The 24754-nt window shown below is 39.2% G+C and overlaps 3 protein-coding genes across 4 annotated transcripts in view; 1 reads left to right on the top strand and 2 right to left on the bottom strand.

The window, feature by feature from the left end:
• The window catches only part of LOC132158021 (transforming growth factor beta-2 proprotein-like), a 37594-nt gene extending 32459 nt beyond the window's left edge, over positions 1-5135 (bottom strand). Inside the window, exon 1 of the mRNA XM_059567267.1 lies at positions 3896-5135. Coding sequence (XP_059423250.1) covers positions 3896-4241 — 346 coding nt within the window. The 5' untranslated portion in view covers positions 4242-5135. The remainder of the gene's footprint in view (positions 1-3895) is intronic.
• Positions 5136-7096: 1961 nt separating this feature from the next.
• rrp15 (ribosomal RNA processing 15 homolog) lies at positions 7097-9953 on the bottom strand. 2 transcript variants are annotated; one of them, XM_059566971.1, is made up of 5 exons: positions 9830-9953; positions 8922-9196; positions 8377-8474; positions 8083-8269; positions 7097-7282 (listed from the first exon to the last, which is right to left on the bottom strand). In XM_059566971.1, exons 1-5 carry the CDS (start codon positions 9876-9878, stop codon positions 7118-7120), a joined length of 774 nt encoding a protein of 257 aa, XP_059422954.1. In that variant the 5' UTR covers positions 9879-9953; the 3' UTR covers positions 7097-7117. The 2 variants fall into 2 exon arrangements, with proteins under 2 accessions (XP_059422954.1, XP_059422955.1); XM_059566972.1 differs by having other exon boundaries at positions 7097-7279.
• Positions 9954-23123: 13170 nt separating this feature from the next.
• On the top strand, positions 23124-24427 carry LOC132158999 (uncharacterized). The gene is made up of 3 exons (XM_059568643.1): positions 23124-23767; positions 24146-24260; positions 24398-24427. The coding sequence occupies exons 1-3, from the start codon at positions 23124-23126 to the stop codon at positions 24425-24427; spliced, it is 789 nt and encodes a 262-aa protein (XP_059424626.1).
• The last annotated feature ends 327 nt before the right edge of the window (positions 24428-24754 follow it).

The raw sequence follows: 24754 nt of genomic DNA, 5'->3' as shown, positions 1-24754 counted from the left end.
AGAAGCTTTATTTTTAAGAGCACGTGAGATGGGCTGGAGGTGGGGGTTTGGGGAGAACCTCTCCAGTGACTCCAGCTCCACACCCCAGCAACAGTGGGTCTCCGCGTGGAATTTTCCATGGAGCATGTGGCACGCTGCAGAGTAAACGCACACTCCTCTCTAGTTTAAATAGTGCTGTGTGGGCTCTGCCAGCGCTCTGTCTCCGCATGAGCCCCACTCTCTCTCTCGTGCTCTCTCTCGTGCATGTTTGTGTGGCTTCCAGTGCCGCCTGCGAGTGCTTCCTGGCGCCCAACCAAATAAGGCCGATAGCCTGTGAGCGTATTAGGCAACACGTGAATCTGCAACAGAACACCTGATTCAAAGTTCACTTCCAGGAAAAAGTTAATTTCGTCCTATATGATTATTATCTAGTCTGCTTTCTTTTCTGTTTGCTCATTGTTTCTTTGCCACACATTGGCTCCGTTCCAAATCTGCACTGTCTACACAGGCAGCTGCCTTCTAAGGATTCTATCTGAAATGGAATCTCATAACTGACCGATTTGGAACGCTCTACATTGGCTCTAAATAGCACTCCTTGCAGGAAGTGCACGGGATACTTGACTCACAATTGATTTCGCTACAAGTTGGTGTTAGCATGTGCGCAAAGCTAATGCCATGAATGCAAAATAAAATTCATTTGGTAATACTGTCCATTTTTTATTAAATTTGACTATGTTTAATGAGTATTTGTTAGGGCTGCATCGCGGGTATCAGTTTTTTTTCTTAACCACTAGATGGCACAAAACCTAATTTGATACATTAATGTTATGGATTTATGCAGCAAATGAGAATCTATACAATTGCAGAATATATCTCTTAGACAAACATCTGATGTTCAGTTTTATTCCAGGTAATTAAATAAAGTTTTTTTTTTTATAACGGAAGATATGTAAAAGTATGGTACCTGAGTATAAAATCAGCTCTGCTGACCCGCTAAAGGCACAACCATTGATGGGATAATTAAAAGACAGTTGATCGTTGCTTTAGATTGTTAATATAATTTATTAAACTCACTGGCCACCCAAGAGATAATCAGCATATTTATAAAGATATAATTCAAATTATAATAAATTATGTTATTTTATTTATATTATAATAAAAAATAGGATATTAATCATATGTAATCAAATATGTATTCTTACTACAGTAAAGCCATATTAAACTATTACCTTCACTCTTTAAAATATATATTTTTAAGTATTTTTTTAAATAAATATTTTAATGGCAGTTTTAATTAATGACATTTACTGAAGAAAAATAACAGAACTGTTAAAGAACAACAGTGTGCAGATCTTTTTTTGTTGTCGTTTTGTTATTTTATGTATTAGTTTGTTTTTGTTTTTTTTATCAAAATAAACAAAAATTTCTGCAAACTTTGCCAAAGTGATTGTTTTAACAAGTATAAATGGTAAAATAATATTACTGACGCGACTTTTATCACAAACATATCACAGGATTTGAAAACAAAACAAACCACTTTAAAAGTGGCACTTTTATGATTTATTATCCCACCAAATGTGTTGCTCTATCAACGTTCAATAGAAACCGCAGTCATTGTTAGTAGTAGTAGTGAAAAGCACATTCTCCTTAATGTGTGCCTTCCACCCTGCTGTACCCAATCAGCATTTCTGTTCCGCTTCGCTTGAGCTCGTCGCAATGCATTCTGGGATTTCAACATCCATTAGGGAAACATGTGATACTGCTTTAAACCTGTCGCACACCACATCGCAGACAGTTCACAGGTATCACAAACTGAACGGGTCTTTCTGTACTCGCACGCTCAAGTTAAAGGCAGTCGTCCAAGACAGTGAATCTAATCACCACACAGGCAAAAGTTCACTTCAACAATGAACAAAGTGGCTTCAATGCATCTAGTGTATAAAAAACAGCACAAAGAGTTGAATTAGATTATGCATATTATATGACTGCCAATATGTAGCATATACTTGATTCCAGGGAGTGTGCCTACAATGCCTTAAAATGCTAACTATGTAGGCAGCTCATTAGGTTGTGGAACAGAGCCATTGTGATCTAACCCACAATCTGAAGGTTCAATTTGAAAATAATCAGTGGCATTTCTCCGAACGTTGACACAGGATTATTTATATCCCGTAACTGCTTGCTGACTGGGGCTGGAGCTGTGCCAACTCTATTCATATCTGAAGCATTTATACAGCAGGCAGAGCCAAGAATAACATTTAATGCAAAATATACCTCAGGGCATAAAAGATCTCCTAATGTATTTTTCATTCAAGCTGTATACTCACATTTGATCTGGGAGCTGAAAACGATTAGATAATTAAGGATTTTTAAAAGCATTTATTTGCTTATATAGGCCTAACTTTCAAGATACAGTGAGAAGCATCATTCAAAAGTGGTGTGTGTATGTGTGTTTAATTGAGGAAAGGAATCAGAATAATGTTCTAGAACGAAAAGTACTGAAACATGATATATATATATATATATATATATATATATATATATATATATATATATATATATATATGATTTGTGTAAATGATGTAAAGATGCTGCAAACAGCTGCACAAATATTGATCAGGGGAGCCCACACTATAGCCTATGATGTGGCAGCTGTGGCTGAGTGGTTAAATCTGTTCTGTAACTGAAGGATTGTGGATTCAAGCCCGTTAGAGGAGGGACGCATTGCCAATGCACCCTTGAAAAGGGAGCCTAACCTCAGGTTACTCCAGAGGGACCAAACCTCTAATATATTTATTAATGACAAAGTAGTCGTTTAGAGTGGAGTCAAGAATAATCTGGCAACAACATCTTAGTTCTTGAATAGCAAAGTAAAACCATGCCACTTCACATTAGACAACAATTGGATAACGAGTCCTCCAGGCTACAACCATCAATCCAAAAAAATAAAAATAAAACATTACAAATGACAAAATTAATTGCACAACACACAAAGCAGGAGGTATCCATGGACTGATCTGCTCGCTTTGTATTCTTAGCGCAGAGGATTGAATGATCATTTAGCTGGTTGTTTTAGTGAACTTGGCTTCAACAGCGCATCAGCTTCGCGGCGGAGATCTGGGTGCACCGTGACAGTCGGAACCATGCCACGATGTGTTTGGACATGCAAGTCACACTGTTCAATGACTGCTAACTGCCAGGGTTCTGTTTGGAAAGCATTACACACAAATATGACATTTATGCATTAACAGACGCTGCAAAAAATATCAAAGTGATGCTAAAAATCTGTAAAAATTCTAAATGTGACCCTGGAGCACAAAACCAGTAATAAGGCTCAAGTTTTTGAAATATGAGTTATATACATCATCTTAAAGCTGATGGAATTAGCTTTCCATTGGTCTGTTGGGATAGGACAATATTTGCAGTGCAAAGAATATATATAAATATTAAGAAAATCGCCTTTAATGTTGTCCAAATTAAGTTCTTAGCAATGCACATTGCGAATCAAAAATTAAGTTTTGATATATTTATGACAGGAATTGTTTTAAACATTTTCATGGATCACGATCTTTCCTTAATATCCTGATTAGGCATAAAATAAAACCCGATCATTTTGACACACACCATGTATTATTGTTGGCTATTGTTACAAATATACCCCAGAGACTTAAGACTGGTTTTGTTCTCCAGGGTCACATATACATCAAATCACCCACTGCAGTGTTAGTAGTGTGCCTTATACGTTCAACACGTTTGTGACGCATAACATTGTTTTTATATATGCCTATTGTCAGGCTGGGGGTGTTTACGCACTGAGCCCATTAAAACACTGAGATAAACTGAGCTCAGTGATGTCGAGGTTCGAACCTACAACCATTACCCACTCCCACCCCCGAAACAGGGCTGAAACACTCACTCTCGGCAGGGTAGAAGGGCTGCATGTCTATCTTGTGCACTTCTTTGGCGTAGTACTCCTCCTCGCTGCGCTGTCGCTCGCAGGTGGCCGCGCGCTCGTTGGCTTTCTCCTGCAGCAAGTCTCGCGTGCTGTTATAGATGGCGATGATGTCCCGGGACACCTCCTCGGGCTCGGGGTAGATCTCGGGAGGACAGCTCAGCTTGAGTTTACTGAGGATCTGACCGCGGATGGCCTCGATCCGCTTCTTTTTGAACTGCTCCATGTCCAGAGTGCTGCATGTGGATAGACTGACGGCCACTGTGGCTAAATCCAAGGTCAGAAGGAGACTCAAGACGTACAAGTTCATTTTGTGCTTTTGTTTTGGAAGCTAAAGCGAGTTTGAAAATGCTTATTAATTAATTAAGTTACGCAGAAGCCCAGTCATTTCGATGGCGAAGCCAAATGTAACTTTTTTTGCGCACGCTATTATCAATGGCAAACGTCTTTGTTTATTGTTCCTGCAAATCCATCCGAGGTGCCAACACGAAATGGTCTGTCAGATCCAAACTAAGATCTTCATTCCAAATCACTTCATAGCAAGTGCACGGAATCACGAGGCACTATAAGAGCCATTGATTTGGCCATCAAAAGTGTCTGCTTCTCAAAGCTCTCTTTCTGACAGACGCGTCGTCTGCGGGCTTTTTGCGCGCACCTCCACCGCATCAGAGCGCCGCAAACTCTCTCCAAAGCGCCGCACAATGACTCGCCCTCGCTGTGTGAGAAGATGTGGAGGTCCAGGAAAAGCCTCAGCTCAGTCCGCAAGGCGCATCGCCTCTCCTCCTCCTCGCGTCTGGCACCAGCAGATGCTGAAGAAAATAAAGCTGTACCTGTCTCACGCGTCCTAAACTTGCCTGACACCGAAGGAGAGTATGGAGTGATAGGATGAACTACCTTATGAGCAGGCAAAAGTGATTTCCTCTTCAGTTTGCGCACTCCTCTGTTCCTTCTGCTGGAAAACAACGGTCCCTGTGCCAGCACACACATGCACATCTGAAGGCGGCCGGTTGGAGAGAGAGGTTTATATAGGACTGACTTCACCACGTGGTTGTGGTCATCACGGTGAGTCCGAGGGATTCGCTTCTCTCCAGCACTGCGGCCAGGTCCTAACGCCCACTGGGTCCTTCCACTCTGCGACCTCCCGCCAAAAAAAGTCAGAGTAAACCTCAGACCTAGCAAGAAACGTATCTCGAGGAGCCAGTTCACCTGCGCATTTATAGTCCCAGGAGACAGATCGACCAAACACGTTCAGACAACATGTCATAAAAATCTTTAGTATTTTGTTTAAAAAGTCAAGATAGCTGGCGTTGGGGATGAAGTGGAAATACACAAACACCATTAGAAACTTAGAACCAATTGGGTCATTTGAAAATGTAATTATATCCATCTAACAACATGTTTAATACATCACACTATGGCTACATGTTTTATGTAAATGCCTTCAGAAAGCCAATGTGAAAGCTGACAGTGTTTATGAGTTTTCATTTTACAAGCATTGACAATGTTTCAGGGTTTAAATGTTAATATCTTTACGAACATTTACTTATCAGTTATTTTCAGTATATAATAATATAATATATATATATATATAAACCTCTCAGTGTCTTCATGTAGGGTATCCAACATCATGCCAGTAGTATTAAGCTTTCAGACATGAAGACGTTTTGTATTACTCTGCAGTGTGGTATAGTTAATATTTATAACCTTTAGAAATGAAATGAGAGAGAGAAGGCAGCATAAAACCACCCATTTAATCTGCCCTCTTATCTTGCTTCATTTAGTACACTGAGAAAAAAAAAAAAAACCTATTAGTATCTTATGGTTTTACTACTGTTAGACACAGACAGCTGATAAGGATTTGAGAAGCAAGTCCAGCTGTTGCATCAGCGCATACACATCTCGCTGATAACCCTTTCCGGGAGGTTGCTAAAAGTCGGTCGATCAGACTCTCTGTGTGCAACATGTGACGGCAGGCATTTTCCACATTCTCCCTCACCGCACCTGCTTGATTTACTTCTCAATCCCTTGAGCTTCTGCTTTAAAAAAATCATCATTTGCCAAAGCCTTTTGTACCCGGCCCACACTCCAGTAATCTATCAGGAGGGACAGGCCCTCAGAACGCCCCGATGGCTCTACCCACCGCTGTACGCCAGATGTTATCACTAAATCACCACCAACAAAGACAGATGTGAGGCTGCATGCGAGCGAGGGGGAATAAGGACAGGGATTTAAGGGAATAAACCAAACGTTATTAAGTGTGGTAAAACTGCACAACACTTTTATTACACGGTCCACCTGACTGTTCTCACAATCACTTCCTGATGAAACGAGGAAGAGGTTTTGTGATGCAGACAATGAAAAGATGAGCAGCGAGGGAACGACAGAGGAGCTTGACCCTCTCTAGGGCGCTGTGTCAACATGCCCTGGCGAGGGCGGGCATTCCTGAGTGGCAGTGATAAATGGGAGTTTTACATCAGCCAAAATGAAGTGCTGTACCCTCTCAGACACTGGGTAAATATATCTCAACTGGGTGTGTACACATAGCTCGACTGAGAGTGATAAAGAGAAAGTCTAGAATCAGCACAACTGCCATTCCGGCAGGGCTGCACCCTTAAAGGTCAAAGGTCATCTCCCGGCAGCCCTCCAATCAGAGAGGCCTACAGGGCACCTCCGATGAAAGGACCTGTTATATTAGAACATACACTCCTAATGAGCTCAAAAGAATGAAATACACCACGTGCCCCATGTCATGATGCAACATATGCATTTCAGTTTTACATTTACACATCTGTGTTCTCCTAGAGGTCAGGAAGTCAACCCAACTGTAGATCACTGCACTACTTTGACAGCGGCGCCACCCGGTGGTCAAGCAATCCTGAAGACCTTGATTGGAGTTAAAGACCTCTGCTATATGTATTTGGAGAAACATGTCCATAGTACATGTGAAAGAAAATGTGAAAAAAAAATTGAAGTTTTCATGTCAATCAAAACTTAAACTGATTTATTTAGCAAAAAAACACTGTGACAAATGTCTATATACAGAAAAAGAGCACAGGTTTGGCACTCATCAGTGCACTAACACATGAGCAACATCACAGATGACAGTGTCTCATGATCCACGCTCTGAGATCTCCAGGGAACGCCGAGTCTTCTCTCTCTGGTCATGTGTGCACTTCATGTGATGGATCAGTCTGATTCACTGCTGTACTCTTCAGCAGGCTCAAGGCTGTCTTCTCCTTCCTCACGCTCTTCATCGCTCTCCTTATCCCAGTCCTTCATGGATGTGCCCATCATGAAATCATCCCTCAACACGCTCCAGGATGGATTCTCCCCTTTCACTTCTACAGGCTGCTAAAATCAGTCAAGAGAAGTTACAAGAATCAGTCTCATAAACCACACGCTGTGATCATAGGCCTATATTTTTACATTAATGAATTCACTAAGAGCTGTATGTACACACTGCCACCAAGTGGACACAGTGAGTGAAATTAAGAAACGTAAAAGAACAATACATTTCTTGAACATAAAGCCTACATCTTACATCAGCTGAATCTTAATATTAAATAGTAACGTTTAATAGCAGGTACAATATCTCTAATAGCAAATGCCAAGAACAACAGTGATTAAGGACATGATTTCTGTAATAAATCATTTGATTAACAATGCTGTTATTTTAAAATTAACAAAGTTGTACTCCTGTTATGCGTCGAAAAGAATATTCCACGCCACAAAAAAGACAAACAAACCTTTTAAAATCACGCAAACAGAGTTCAGCATTAATTAGAAACTATTATAATATGAATTCATCTGTTGATTTATTTTTCACATTTTTAATTCAGTTTAAGTTTTACTTATTTTATTATGAGCTTTCACGATTTTTATTAGTTTTAGATATTTTGAACTCTATTTAACATTCTTTTTTTATTTTAATATTTCAGCTTAAATATTTTCAGTTAGTTGTCAAGGCAGCATTTCTAATTTAACATTTCTCATTTACATTTTAATTCAATTAGCAAAATAATGAGTTATAATAGTTAATAACAACACTGGTAAATAGAGTTTATGTTGACTTCATGTGTACTTAAAGCATGAAGGCTGTGCCATGTGACGAGGAAAGACAGTAAGTGTATGGGAAAGAAAAGTAATCGGACCACTTTCTCTTTTTTGACGGCCGGTTTGTGAGCCACATCCGCTCCTCTCAAGACATCGATGAAGTCCTTCTTAGTCACTGAGGACAGAATTCTGGATTTCTTTCTCTCTGAACCCCCAACTTCCTTTATCCTGTCATCCACGTTCTTCTGATGCTTCTTCACAGCATTGAACAACTGCACCACACCTCTACAGATATCACACAACACATCATTATACATAATTAACTGAAAAATGGAGCTCATTAATTGCTTGGCTATCTTTACAGAGCAAAAGTGGACCGAATGATGTTTCACCTGGTTGCAATTTTCTGTAGGTTCCTCTCGTGCTCTCGGTCTCGAACCACATCAGGCTTCTCTCGACACATATTCTCCCATGCTCGTTTCTTATCGAGCTGTCAATTAACAACAAACCGATGTCAATGCATACAGAGGTTGGTCATTCAATGCCTCTTCACAAAAATGCATTGAAAAAAAAAAAAAAAAAGGGTGTTTGTAATGTTCACCCTTTTTCAAATGTTTATAGTTTAGAAGTTCATCAGGTTGCCATCATTCACAAATAAACATGTAGGGCATCAAGTAACATGTACATATGCTCCAAGATAAATATATATTCATAGTACCATAATGACTAACAACTCTGCATACGTGGTTGTCTTAAATTTGTTGACTACATTAATCATTTAGCTAAATTAGTCCCCATTTCTTTTTTTTTCGCAATTCATTCCAGCCCTTAGAAGCTTAATATTAAACATTTTAAAACTTTATAAAATAATAAAAAAAAGCTGTTTAAAGAAATATTCAATTCTATGAGATCTGGAAAAGCTCAGCTGATGGTGCACCCGTTTCTTTTTCTCCAGCCGCTCTTTCTTCTCCTTCTCTTTGATCTTGTCCAGCTCTTTGTTCTTCAGGAGGATGATGGGTTTGCTGTCTGGGGTTTTCTTGCCCAGGATTTTGGCCATGGCTTCGGCCCAGCCGGTGTTGGGATTTTCAGCAGCGTCTCCATTCTGTTCTTCCTCGCTCTTTCTATCCTCATCACCGCTGTCTTCTACATCAGATTCCTCCTGATCACTCTCTCCATCATTACTGACACTGTCATCAGAAACCCCAAACGCTTCTTCCGATCATCCATATCACACACACACAAAAAATATATTTCATCACATGGCATCACAATTTATGTTCTTTTCAAGCACCTTCTCCTCCATTTAAAAAAAGTGACAATATGTTAGGCACTACCAGTGAAATGTAAAAATGCATTAATTTGTTTCTACTTGTCTTGAAATGCTTGAAATCTGCTTGTGTACGCAAAACGGGCCAATATATGTACTGCATGCAATAAGAATGTGAATATTTAGCCCAAACAGTTAGAATTTTCATTTACATGTTGTTTGCACGATAAAATTGGAAGGACACTAAAGTGTTAATTCTAGCCAGTTAAAATGTCATCTATAAAAATAACCCAAGCATAACATTTTTTGACAAAGACAAGCCAGATAAGTGTCAAAATAAAACATTGATTATTGCAAAAGAGAACGAATGTGTATTTGGTTTTACATTTCTAGTGTAACATCGAGAGTAATTTGGGTTAACGGTCATATCCCTTTGCACTGTGTGGCATTTGTTGGGTTTAAATTAAGAAATCAGTAGTCGTCTGATTAACGATAATAATACGCATCCTGGCGTAAAGACATTGTATATGTGCTGCTGCTGCATCATAATTTGCCAGAAAAACAGTTAAAATCCTCACCGTTTCCCTCTTCAACAACGACATGTGGCTTCTTCGCGAGCGTCGCCATCTTTACTGATATTTACGAGTACTTTCTAAACAGTCCGTGTGACACTAGAGGCGTTCGGGAAAGGTTCCGCTCCTGTTTAGTTCTTCTTCTTCTTCTTTTGGTTTTATGGCGGGTTGCGAACCAACTTCAAAGGTGCATACCGCCACCTACTGTGATGGAGTGTGAAAAGAATGAACTAATTTCTATATCCTATAATATAACCCACACTTCTTGATGAATTTTATGACTACATTTATCTGTTTCCTTGAATTTGAACTATCATTTAATATATTAGTTATATTGAATTCCCGGCAACCTACTGCTTGAAGATCTTCCTTAAGAATCCTCCTTTCTTCTTCATATGCTTTACATTCCTTAAAAACATTTTCTACCGTCTCATCTACCAAACAAACCTCACATAAACCTGTGTTGTGCTTCCCTATAATGTGTAAAGTGTAATTTAAATTTGAATGTCCTGTTCGTAAATGTGTAAAAATAATTTGTTCTCTTCTACTTAAATTGAGACTTATTTGGCTTTTCTTTACCGTTTTTTGAATCCTATAAAAATACCGCCCCTTATGACATGTATCCCAATCTGTCTGCCATTTTCTATTGCACGCTTCTAAAATTAACTGTTTACCTTCTGATCTACTGAGTGATATGTTTATATTTGGTTCTTCCATTTTTAATGATTCTTTTGCTACTTTGTCTGCTTCCTCATTCCCTTGAATTCCCACGTGTGCTGGTACCCACATAAATCGAATTATAATTCTCATTTGTTTTAAACTGTACAACCTGATCATGATTTCTATTAAAATGCCAGTTCTATTTGTTTCGAAGGATTGTAGACTGTTAAGAACAGCCATTGAATCAGTACATATTATTACTTTATCAGGTCTAACTTCATAGACCCACTCAAGTGCCATTAAAATCACTATCATCTCACCCGTATATACTGATGTACCATTTGTTATTCTTCCAGCCTTTTTCACCTCAAACTCTGTAACATAGAAGGCAGCCCCTGTCCTGCCATTATCTACATTCTTTGATCCCTCCTGTTTAGTTTCGAGGTGAGTTCCGATTGAAAAGGTCCCTACGCAAAGTGTTCACTGCTCCCTACTCCCTGAGCACGGGATATCCGTAAAATAACAACATTTATTGCAACCCCTCCATTGAAGAGCCTTTAAAAAAAAAAACACTTCAAACGGTGCACAATGGCAGTTGGGTGATTTTCCCGCTCCACTTAGGTGAAGTGATGTATTGGGCTGCATCCGAAAAAATGAAGGATGCATTTGAAGGTAGGAAAGCATCAAGGCACGTCCGAATTCAGTGTTAGCTTCATTTGCTGTCTCATGAGATACCTTCATCTGGCCAGTTTTTGAAGGCAGCATAGATGTATCCTTCACTTTCTTTGATATCCCACAATCCTGTGCGCTCCATTCTGTGACAGTTAAGCCAAAAAATAAAGATGGAGTCTGAAAGTTGTGGTTGATGCTCAGTTTGTGTGTAAATGTATGTTTTTGATCAATGTTTTCCACTTTTGATTGAATTAATGTTGCAGTATTTAAATATCCACTTAGTTATCATCAAAGCTCTCTATATTTTGCTGTAGATCATTAAACCGTCACTCTGCCTCAGAAGCCTGTCCAAAATCAGTTTCATGAGGTGCCTTCATGCAAAAACGCTCCCTGCAAAGTCATTGCCTGATATGGCAGCGAGGCAGCAAGTCATCTGTCTAAGTTTTCGGATGCAGCCTTGATGTTCACTTATTTCCTGCCATTAGCAGAGCCCTTCGAAATAAACATGTTTGCTCCCTTCGGAATGGAATCTCACTTTACAGTAAACTGCGGAATACCCTGTGAAGTCAATTTCACCCCAAAATAATTAAGGCGATTTAAAAGAAAATGTTTAATGAAATGAATGAATGAAAATGTTTTAAAACTTTACCAGTTTGTTAGTTTTCTTATAATTCATTACAGTGTACAAAACAACCGTAGCAATATGGCAGCAGCTGCCTTTGTATGAAACGAGAGCGAGTCTGTGATACCAGGATGACATAATTAAACAATTGTACACCATTTTGAATTGAGTTGTAATATTTTATTAGCTAAACAAACGCAAAGCTTCCACCAAGAAAAAAAAATAATTCAAGCAAGAGTACAGCGTCGACTGCTGTTACCCAGATGAGCCGCTGTTATTAGCTTTTACAGGCTGTTATCCAGGGATAACATACCTCGGAATGTCACGACTGACCAATCAGAATCAAGTATTCCACAGAGCCGTGTAATAATTGCAAAGAAATACTTCCTAATAAAATGAGGACTTGAGAGGAACAATGAATCAAGGCACTGGGAATCACACATTTAATCAAATTTAAACATATAGATCTACTGTATATTCATACAAAACTGGCTAGGGTCTAAAATGAAGAATCGCAAACCGACATACAATTAATAATAATAAAAGTAAAAGCTGTTGAGGACAAAATAATAATTATATAATAATAATAATAATAATAATAAATTCACCATTCAGCCCTGAAAAGTAGAAGTAGCTGATGTTTTCTCATGAAAGGCACATTTTGCACGGTGACAAAATGTTAGCAAAATTCTCGTTGCTGTAATATATATATATATATATATATATATATATATATTTATATATATATATATATATTATAACATTTATTTTTTTTTTTTTTGTTACACATATATCTTTAAATCCAACCCCCACCCACCCACCACAACCCCCATACACACACCTGTATCACCTGAATGACAATGCCCTGATGGATGAGAAGGTCAAAACTGAATCCTCAATAGTGTTGAGGCAATTTAATAACAATATAGTGATTCAACATGCAAAAAAAAAAAAAAAAAACATTACTTATGAACAACATTCATGTGGCATAAAAAAAGAAAAGGAAAAAAAAACACAAAAACCCAATTAATTTAATTCTATGTATAAATTTGTTTGATTGTTCGATTGTAATTATAAGAAATAGCCAGGCTCTTTGAGGAATGTGGAGAAACAGCAAAAAGATCTGTGCAGGTGCACAGAAAAAAAAAGTGAACACAGTCACACACACACACACACACACAAACACACACACACACACACACACACACACACACACACACACACACAAACACACACACACACACACACACACACAAACACACACACACACACACACACACACACACACACACACACACACACACACACACACACACACACACACACACACACACACACACACACACACACACACACACACACACACACACAAACACACACACACACACAGAGAGAGAGAGAGAGAGAGAGAGAGAGAGAGACAGAGACAGAGAGAGCTGCTGTCTCAGCTGCAGAGGTGCACTGAAGAAGAGAGCCGACTGACATCTTCACGCTCAAGTGGAAGGACTTTACCTGTTTGCCCGGGTCACCATAGCGCCATCACAGCAGAGTAAGACAAAACCTGATCAACAATGATGAAAAATAGCCATAAAACTAAAAATGTTAGGTTAAAGCTGTATTTAAAGACTGTTTAAATACATGTTTAAATGTGTACTGTAAGGGACATATGCATGGCATGCTGACGTGTTATCTGTAGCTGTTTGTCTTTGCCATTGTTCATTTGTGAAAGAGGCTTTAAGTAGTTAACATGAAATTAAAATAGTGATACACTCCACTATGTTAATTCCATGTTAACTACTTAAATCTATTTCAGAAATGAACAATGGCAAATAACTAAATTTTGTTACTTATTAATTGAGAATATATGGGCTATTATGTAAATGTATAAATCTTGGCGTAAATAAAATAAAATAAAATAAAAACCTTTTGGACATGTTAAATGCAACCTATATGTCCCATACCCTTCTACAAGTAAAAAAAAAGAATGTAAGACATTTGAAAAACTACTGTAGGTGCAACAGTTTTCTGTGCACAGTTTTCAAATTCTGATTTACTTCAAAAAATAAACTGATGTTCATTGTATGTTGTTCTGTATAACTGAAGTCACATAATTAAGTATGGAAAAGAATGGAAGAAGATGCTGTTACAGTACATCAGTTTTGTTGACTGAAGTTAAAACCTATGTTGTCACATTAATCTTTTACTCCAGCCTGCATGTGGACACAATATACTGTACACATCACCATGTAGCATACCTGGATAAACAGGCTCATCATGTCAGTCCACTCTCTTCCCTCTGGATAAAATATGTTAAAGGGGTCATATGATGTTGCTAAAAAGAACATAATTTTGTGTATTTTGTGTAATGCAATGTGTTTATGTGGTTTAAGGTTAAAAAAAAAACAAAAACACAAACATACTGTACATTACTGTTTCTCCTCTACAAAGCTCATCACTCTGAAAAGCGAGGTGTGCTCTGATTGGCCAGCTATCTAGTGCATTGTGATTGGCCGAATTCCTTAAGCATGTTGTGGAAATGTTACGCCCCTCACCATACTGTGATGGCGTGTCCGGGGACGTAGGGCTGTTTGATTCTGAAAGTTTTGAAATCAAGTTCGATCCCAATTCCTGGTTCTGGAATCAATGGGAATTCCCATTGTTGTTTTCAATAATTTTTTAATTCTTGTTTCTTTAGATTGAATGAACCTAATCTCACCATGATGACTGCAGGATAGGTTGTAGAATGTATCCTTCTCATAATATAAAACAATAAAAAATAAATAAATAATTGACGATACGTAAATTGTAATTTTGTCTGCTTTGCCTGTGAAATTAGTCATAGCCACAGCTCAGCAGGGACATGCATTTATCGCATGACTTAAACAAGACATGAAGTGTCTAAAATAATTGTGCACAGTTCAGCTGAATGATGAACTTTACTTTGACTGTATGCTTTGTACCATATTAACAAACTGTACACTGAAACAAAATAACCAGAATATTAATAGTTGATAGAGCTTATCTGTCAATCAGATGCACTCTTGGCCACTGATCTATACTCGTGATGATTTCTTTTCTTTTCATTGGCTGATGTTTTTTTTTAATGTTTTAAAAAACATTTTTAGATGGTAATAAGATCAAGATCCTTGATGACATCATGCAGTGCTTGTTGTGGAAATTCTAATTCAATATCAATTTGTAGAGACTGAGAATGAAAAACCAAACAGAGTTTTGTCTTTGTATTGCTTTAATTCTCTGCAGAGAATGATCTGGTTTACACACAGCTTCTGAGTCTGTGTGCAAAGAGATAACACACAGACTTACAGCCCACTTTTTTATAGAATGTAAAAAGATACATTGAAGGACAGACTAGGACCTCTAAGCCAATCATGTTGCTCAGTGCACATCACATCCCTTTTGATCATTATTGATCACTTATATTGATTAAATGTAGATACATTTGTGAACACACTACCCTTATAGTTTACATCAATCATGTAAATTCAAGATTTTAAACACCATTACTCTCATAAGGGTGAAATAAAGCATCTGCATTGTTTTTTTTTATGGAACATAGTCATTCCTAACATATAAGCAAGCTATAAAGAAAACAATAACTCTTATAATTTGATTATATGTAAAAATCGTAGTGTAATATTCAAACAAAAGAAACTTTCCTAACTTTTCTTCCGGTTGCATCATCTCGTAACACGGACAATGACCTGCTTTAGACCCTCTTTATTCTAGAGCTTGTCATGCTTACTACTACTTCTTCTGTAGAGCTGCTGCAGGTGTCAGTTTTTAGCATCTCATTGTCTTCATCATTTTTATCAGAAGTACTCACATTATTCTTACTTTCACACAAGATATTGTACATTAACATCTGATGAACTACTAAAGATGTCATTATTGAATTTACAGCTCTTCTAATCATTCCCACTACACAAGTCCACATACACAGCAAAAATCAATTCATGGCCAGTGCTGAGATGGCAATTAACCCAATGTATTCTTCTTTCTGCCATAAACCCTCAAACCAATTCCATTCCCAATCATCATTGGCATTTACTTCTCTAGCTGTTAACCTGGGAACTGCATTAGTCATGTTTTGAATACAGTTCCCACAAGTACACACACATCCCCGCCAGGAGATGCGGAGAGCTGGTCCAGGACAAGTCTTGCAGTGCAGTCGGCCTCAGTCCTCATAGTTTCTTCTTGATGCCTTCCATCATCACCTTATTAGTGTTCATGAAACTCATCAGTTCATACCTCGCGATTTGGACTTCAGTTTGAAGAAGGCTGACCCCAAGTGCCGTAATTACAGCATGGAAGAACTTCTCAGCTCCATTCCACATCTTGTGTTCCCTCTTGTCGAGTTGGTCATGTAGTTTCGCTGCAGTGGTCAGATGGTATGTTTCCTACGCTGTCATCCGTTGGCCCAAACCGACCTCAGATCACCCCCACACAGTGATGTTGCTGCGTGTTCAGCTCCCATACACCACTGTATGTTTGTTCACCTCAGTCAGCCAGACGACCCCCTTGGCAAGGGGCAGCTTGTCAATCACTTTACTGAGCTGTAGCCCTCTGGTGGTGCTCGAACCTTCCTGCAGTGACTTGCATATACCCATGTAGCTCTCTCTCTCACTTTAACCTCAGTTATGTGTGTTATCAGCAAGACCTGATATCATGCAAGACTCCTTCCGCTGGCTTGGGCAGAGCGTCCTTGACCTGCTGAGATATCTGAGAGAGAACAAGAGACAACTTTCTACTACATTTAAGCATGTCATCTTCACACAAGGCTGTAGAGGACAGTGGTTGTGGTTCTGGTCCTACTCCACTGAAAGTTGGCCTGTCAAACAAAATTTCAAATGGACTCAAGTTAGACTGTTCTTTGTGTCATTCTCATATACATTAACACAATGGGGAGTGCCTTTACCCACGTCAGTCCTGTCTGCTCACAACACTTCATTAATTTTCTCTTTTATGTCACATCTGACTGATGGTTTTATTTGCATTATGAATTATGCTTTCAATACTCGTGATCTAGGCCATGTACAAGTTTTGCATAGTATGGGAAAAAGTGTTTTGGCAGACGTGGTCTGTCTTCAGTTCTCGGCCCGTTTTCAGTTTGCACTCGGCCTTCACCCATTGTTTCTTGTCCTCTGCTGTGGCAAAAGCTTGCATAGCTGTAAGATAATCAGAAGGGAGTGTGAATTAATCATTGTTAAATGTTACACAGGTAAAAGAAGGTTCTGTTCTCATAGCTGTTTCCTTCGCTGTGGTATCAGCTTACTTGTTACCTAAAATCACAAAATCATAACTTTTGGAATGTGTGACGCATTTGCAGATAGCAACTAACTTTGGTAGCAAAATTGCTTCTAACAATGCTGCTATTTTATCATGAATTAGATCAGGCTTACCATCAGACTTAATAAATTTCATGTGCTTCCACAATGCCCCAAAATCATGACAAACCCCAAAAAGAATAACAAGAATTCGTATAAATTGTTTGCATAAAGCCTCCGTCAATGCTACCAATTCAGTCGCTTGCGCAGAGCAATGCGCGTGGAGCGCTCCAGATGTTATTGTTGCATATGCAGTGGTTGCAGCTTAACTTGCTCTGTTTTTGCCAATTGTTTGGGTCTCTAGATGCTGAACCATCAATGAATAGAATTAAGTCAGCAATTTCTAAGGGGGTTTCTTTTAAAATCTGGTCTTGGTTGACAGACCTGTTCAAATGTGGCAACACAATCATGTCCTTCCCCATCCTGCTTCGTAGGGAGCAGTGTAGCTGGATTTACCACTTTACATCTTTTAATTTTGATGTTTGGCATTTCTAATAGAATTGCATTGTACCTGAGAAACCTGGCTTTTGACAAATGGGATGTTTTTCTGTTCCAACAGGATCACAGAGACCGTGTGTGGCACGAGCAAAGTCACATCGGAGTACCCCACAATTTCCCTTGAAGCTAAAATAGCTTTTTCTGAAGATGCAACAGCTCTCAGGCATTTTGGCATGCCTGCTGCTATCGGATCGAGCTTACTTGAAAAATAGGCCACAGGTCTCCCCCATGATCCTGTAACAGAACAGAAGTCAGAAACCCATTCTCTCATCAACAGTTTGTACAAAATTTCTCTCTGGGTCTGAGAGTCCCAGTGTTGGTGATGTTTGTAGCAATAATATATTCTTAAATGCTTTCTCTGCTTCTGGAATCCAGGTCAGTTTGTCATGGGGTTGAAAGCCCTTCCCATGAGCCAAAGCACTCAGGGGCGATTCTTTGATAACATAATTTGGAATGAACGTTTGACAATACGAACACATGCCCAAAAATGACATTAGTTGCTTTTTCATGATAAGCTTTAGAATCTTTTGAATTGTCTCTTTTTGTTTCTCAGACAAAGATTTGCCATTTTTAGTGATGATGACCTAAAAATGTCACCTCCCTTTTTACAAACTGCAGTTTTGACAAACTGGCTTATGACCCTCAGCAGCCAAAAGTTTGGCATATTTCTTTATCTTTTTAACAGGGAAAATAGGTGTACGCACAGGAGAATTTTCACAGAGCACAATTACCCCAGCTGCTCTTAATGATTCAAAAACTGGTGTTTACAGAGTCTGTAATCAGACTGTAAGAGCCGTATTTCATATTTCAAAATGTATATTTTCATATTTTTATTATGTAAATTTGATACAGTTATTATTTATGTTAATTAGTTATTTCCTGTTGAATATACTTCTTTACATTATAGTTGTTCTTACTGCGCATGTTCGGTAACTTCCATTTTGTAGCACATGTAAGAAAAGTTTGAAGCTCATGCAATAAGTGCAGATGGTCGTGGGAGAACACAAAACTTTTGAACGTTTATCATAGCATAATTGCCTTATGAGTATAGTATCTCTACAAACAAGTTGTTGAGAAGACATCGCTGCACTTGGATTATGCTGTATGTAAGAACGTGATTCTTTGTTGATTTGGAAGAATAAACAGTGATAAACGAACTATGGATTTCAAGTGTGAATCAAGGCAAGAAGATACGCGTCAAAACTTGTGGAATAAATACCACATTCACATGTCCCTTACATGTAAGTCAAAAGTTTTACCCGTTATTTAAGTGTGTTTACAAGTGCGTACCTGAATGCACGTTAATGGAAGACCGTGCTTAAGACGTCAGAAAGACTCGCTTCGCTTGTTGTGGCCAAATAGTGCTGTGCAGGACATTGGATTTATGAATGAATGAAGATCGATCATATTACCGCTTGCAATAAGTGTTAGTTGTGTAACTTTGATTGTAAGTAAAATTGCACGTCTTGAAGTGTTACAAATGGCGGACAAAAAAGACGACGACGACGATGTTGTTGAGCGGTCTGAACGCAAGAGGGCGCTAACGGACAAGGGTTTGGAAGAGAAGCTTCACAACCAGATAAACGCCAGACGAGGCAAGTTGAGACAATTAACTGCAAAATCAAATGAGATTGAATTGCTTATGGAAAACATTTCCAACTTGAATGATGTTGAAAACAAGCAGTTTAAACTCTACAAACGGATGTTTGAAGAATTTATTGAAAGTAATGCAACAGTGCTGCTGTATTTGAAAGATGAAGAGCATGATGCTGATCAGGATTTCTGGTTTCAGCCTAAATTATTATGCTGCAAAAAGTTCATGGAAAAAGTGAAGTCATGGATTGAGGAAACTAAACAGTGCATTAAGATGTCTCAAATCTGTGATAATGAAGTCTCACCTATGGACAGTGTGTCAATGGTGTCATCCAGGACGGTCACGTCTAATAAGTCAGGAAGTGGAACAGCATCTGTTTCCAAAAAATCATCCATATCTACAGCATCATCAGCTCGTCTAAAGGAACAAGCTAACAGAGCAGCTTTGTTGGCTAAAGCAGCCGCTCTAAAAGAAAGACAGGAGTTGGAAATGAAAGAAGCAAAGTTAAAGGCTGAAATGGAAAAGTTGGAAATAGAAACGGCTCTTGCAATGTCTGATGCTAAAATTAAAGTGTATAAAGATTGTGAAGAACAACTACAGTATGCAGATCAAAATGTGGCCATCCAAGCAGCCAATGTAGTCATTCCAAAACAGGATCATTATGAATATGATGAATACAGTGTAAGATCAAGGCATGGTAAAATGCTATCACGTCCTGAAGCAGTTCATTCAAGTATACCTGCAAGTGTCAGACCTAAGAAAACAAACACTGCAAAGGAATGGTCAACACCAGTCAATGAAACATTGTGCGGTAACACTGATACATCAGAATTTCAAAGAGTGATGCAACGCCAGACAGACATCACAGCAATGCTTGTGAAGAACCAACAAATGTCTTGTTTACCTCAACGTGAGGTTACTTTGTTTCATGGAGATCCACTTGAGTTCAGATCTTTTATGAAGGCGTTTGAACATGCTGTTGACTGCAGAGTTGACAGTAGTGCTGACAAGTTGTACTTTCTGGAGCAGTACACTAGAGGTGAGCCCAGAGACATTGTCAAAAGCTGCCAGCACATGCCAAATGATCGTGGTTATGCAGAAGCAATGAGACTTTTGCATGAGAAGTTTGGAAATGAGTTGAAAATTGCGACAGCCTTAATGCAAAAGGCATTCAAATGGCCTGAAATAAAGTCAGAGGATGGAAAATCTTTAAGTGCATTTTCATTATTCCTGGTTACTTGTCGCAATGTAATGGAGGACATTGAATACATGGATGAGTTGGATAATCCTACTAACATGAGGATTATTATCTCAAAATTGCCATACAAGTTGCGTGAAAGATGGAGAGCCCATGCTTACGAGTATGAGGAGCACAATAGAAGAAGAGCCAAGTTCATTCAGTTGGTTGAGTTTGTTGATCGCCAAGCAAAGGTAATATCAAACCCACTTTTTGGAGATCTGGATGCTTTGGCAGGTGATAAAAAACACACCAACAAGTCTTTTCAAGGAGCTAAGCTGAAAAGAGAAGGAAAAGGAAGTAGTAGTTTTGCAACTGACTTCAAACAGGTTGGCGAAACTCAAAAAGACTTGACAATGATGAAAAGCAACAGTGCGCCAGTTATCAGTGCTTTCACTAAACCTTGTGCATTCTGTGAGAAAAGCCATACATTGGAGCAATGTTATCAGTTTGGTGCTAAGCCATATAAAGACAAATTTGACTTTTTAAGAAAGAATGGATTTTGCTTTGGATGCTTAGTCAAAGGACACTTAAGCAAAGATTGTAACAGAAGAAGCACATGTCAGCTGTGCTCAAAGAGACATCCTAGTATGTTACACTTAACCACACAAGACAAGATTCCTGAGAAGGAAATGGTAAAAGTTGATAAAACTGAAGTTACCACTTTACCCACCACAATGAGTCACGAGACAAGTGCCTGCACTGGGGCCGGAGACGACTGTGTTCTTGCTATAGTACCTGTCAAGATAAAGTCAAAAAAAAGTGACAAGTGCGTGGAAGTGTATGCCTTTGTGGACCCAGGCAGCTCTGCTACCTTTTGCACTGAGGCACTAGCAAGACAGTTGAATGTCCAAGGCAGGAAAATTGACATGATGCTAAGCACCATGAACTCAAGCAAACGAGTGGAAAGTTACATGCTCACTGACTTGGAAGTGAGTGGATTGGAAGAGAACAACTTCGTTGAACTTTCCAAAGTGTTTACACAAAAGAGCATACCAGTTTCAATGGAGAATGTTCCACAGCAACAGGAAGTTGACAAATGGCCGTACCTCAGTGAAGTGAAGTTACCTCACATTGATGCTGGAGTGGAGATCCTCATAGGGAACAAGGAGTTCAAGCTTCTGGAACCATGGAGAGTAATAAATAGTAAGCACAATGGGCCATATGCAGTAAAGACTGCCCTTGGATGGATTTTGAATGGACCTCTTAGAGAACCTGAAGACAGCATGCATGGCTGTGCACAAACAAGCGTTACAGTCAACAGAATTTCCCTGGAGAGTGTGGAACAAATGCTGATACAACAGTACAATCATGATTTTCCCGAAAGAAATTGTGATGACAAAGCCGAATTATCACAGATAGATCACCAGTTTTTGGAGTCTGTATCTAATTCAGTGCAATTTTCTAATGGTCACTATTACATTGACCTTCCAATCAAGAAAACGATTGTCCAAATGCCTAACAATCGAAGTGCAGCTGTCCAGCGAGTGTTAAATATCAAAAGGAAATTAAAAAAAAATCACTCCTTTCATGAAGAGTACAAAAACTTCATGAATGGCATGCTGAGCAAAGGTTACGCAGTCAAGGTGCCTTCATCACACTTACGTCGTCAAGATGGTCAAGTCTGGTATATACCTCACCATGGGGTGTACCATCCTCAGAAGAAGAAGCTGAGGGTGGTGTTTGACTGTGCTGCAAGTTTTCAGGGAGTGTCTTTAAATAGTGAGCTATTACAGGGTCCAGACATGACAAATTCACTCATTGGAGTGCTCACCCACTTCAGACAAGAGTCAGTTGCCATGACGGCAGATGTCGAAGCTATGTATTACCAGGTGAGAGTTCCTGAAAAAGACAGTGACCTGCTCCGCTTCTTATGGTGGCCAGATGGAGATGTAGATCAAACCTTGGAAGAGTACAAGATGGTTGTCCATCTCTTTGGAGCAAAATCATCTCCAAGTGTAGCTAATTTCGCTCTTAGGAAGACAGCAGAAGAAAATCGCAGCAAATCATCTGTTGAAGCAGTTCACACAGTTCTTAAGAACTTTTATGTAGACGACTGCTTAAAGTCTGTTTCAAGTCATGTTGAAGCAATTGCCTTGTACAATGATCTCACAAAACTTTGTGCGAGCGGAGGATTTCATCTTACAAAATGGGCAAGCAACAGTCGTGCATTGTTAGCCTCTGTTCCTGAAGGTGAGAGAGTTGAAGATGCAAGAGAATTGGATTTGAGCCGGGATGCACTTCCTGCTGAGAGAGCATTAGGAGTGTTATGGTGTGTCAATTCAGATGTGTTCAAATTCAAAATCAGTGTGAAAGAAAGACCTGTAACAAGAAGAGGAATCCTGTCAGTCACAAGCTCCATCTATGACCCATTGGGCTTTCTTGCACCTGTCATATTGCCATCAAAGATTCTAATGCAGCAGTTGTGCAAAGAAAAGCTTGCATGGGACGACAACATTCCAGAACAGTGTGCAGAAAAGTGGATTGCCTGGTTACGAGGGCTAAATCAATTGACTGACTTCAGTGTGCCAAGATGCATTAAACCTGTTGACTTTGGAGTTTCAACTTCCGCACAACTACATCACTTCTCAGATGCTAGCGAAGTGGGATATGGAGTTGTGTCATACCTCAGACTGTTAAACACTGATGGACTCGCACATTGTGCCTTCATGATGGGGAAGTCACGTGTGGCGCCGTTGAAGCAGACCACCATTCCACGTATGGAGTTGACTGCTGCAGTTGTTGCTGTTAACACAGACAAAATGCTGAAAGATGAACTGGAACTGGAATTGTTTGAATCTGTATTTTGGACTGATAGTACCACTGTTTTGAGATATATTGACAATGAAGGTCTGCGTTTCAAAACGTTTGTGGCCAACAGGATTGCCGTTATAAGGGAGTCGACCAGACCACAACAGTGGAGGTACGTCAACACCTCAATGAACCCAGCTGATTGTGCATCCAGAGGACTTACTTGTGAAAAGTTCATGAAAAACATGAGTTGGATCCACTGTCCTTCTTTTCTCAAAGAACCAGAGAATAAGTGGCCTGAAACAAATCATGACTTATCAACAAAAATGGATGACAGTGAGGTTAAACACTTAGCTTCAGTGAACCTTGTGTGTGCAGTGGATGGCACAGATGCTGTGAACAATTTGATCAATTATTACTCTGATTGGTACAAATTAAAGAGAGCTGTGGCATGGATCCTTCGTTTTAAGGAGATAATTATACAGCGCAGCAAAACAGCCAAAGACAAAGAAGTTCAGAGTTGTGAGACAAAACCCACAGCAGAAAACTGCAAAGCTCTAACAATGCAAGACTTAACAAGGGCTGAAAATGAAATCATCAAATTCAGTCAAAGTCAAGTATTCAAAGAAGAAATTTCTTCATTGCAAAAAGGTAATCCATCTGTTAAAAAGAACAGTTGCCTTTCTAAACTGGATCCAGTACTTCAGGATGGATTGCTGAGAGTTGGCGGTCGTCTTGGTAAATCTGCAATGCCTGAGCATGTGAAGCATCCTATCATTATACCCAAATATTCACATGTCACAACTTTAATCTTAAGAGACATTCATGAGAGAATTGGACATTGTGGAAGGAACTATATGCTTTCAAAGTTGCGACAAAAATTCTGGCTTCCTTCTGCAAACTCCATTGTCAGGAAGTTTCTCTCCATATGTGTGACATGTAGAAAGATTAGAGCAAAGGCTGTAGAGCAGAAGATGTCAGAGCTGCCACATGACAGAATAATGCCAGATCAACCACCCTTCACCAATGTTGGAGTAGACTACTTTGGACCGTTTGAAGTCAGACAAGGTAGAAGTAATGTTAAAAGATATGGCGTATTGTTTACCTGCCTAACAACAAGAGCTGTGCATATTGAAGTTGCACATACGCTGGACACAGACTCGTGTTTAAATGCTATCCGACGTTTTGTGTGCAGGAGAGGGCAGGTGTCAATCATGAGAAGTGACAACGGTACTAATTTCATTGGTGCTGAGACTGAACTGCGTAAGGCCATTCAACAATGGAACCAATCAAAAATCGAAAGCACTCTCATGCAGAAAGGAATACAATGGATATTCAACCCACCTTCTGGATCTCATTTCGGTGGAGTATGGGAAAGACAGATAAGGTCTGTTAGAAAAATCCTGAGATCTGTGCTGAAAGAACAAACACTTAATGATGAGAGCTTGCATACATTCCTGTGTGAAGTGGAAGCAATAATAAATGACAGACCACTTACCATTACAACCGATGATCCAACAGATCTTGAACCCTTGACACCTAATCACCTGCT

This window comes from Carassius carassius, chromosome 15 (assembly GCF_963082965.1).
Source record: "Carassius carassius chromosome 15, fCarCar2.1, whole genome shotgun sequence".
NCBI classification, from domain to species: Eukaryota; Metazoa; Chordata; class Actinopteri; order Cypriniformes; family Cyprinidae; genus Carassius; species Carassius carassius.
This window is presented reverse-complemented; position numbering and strand designations above follow the sequence as displayed.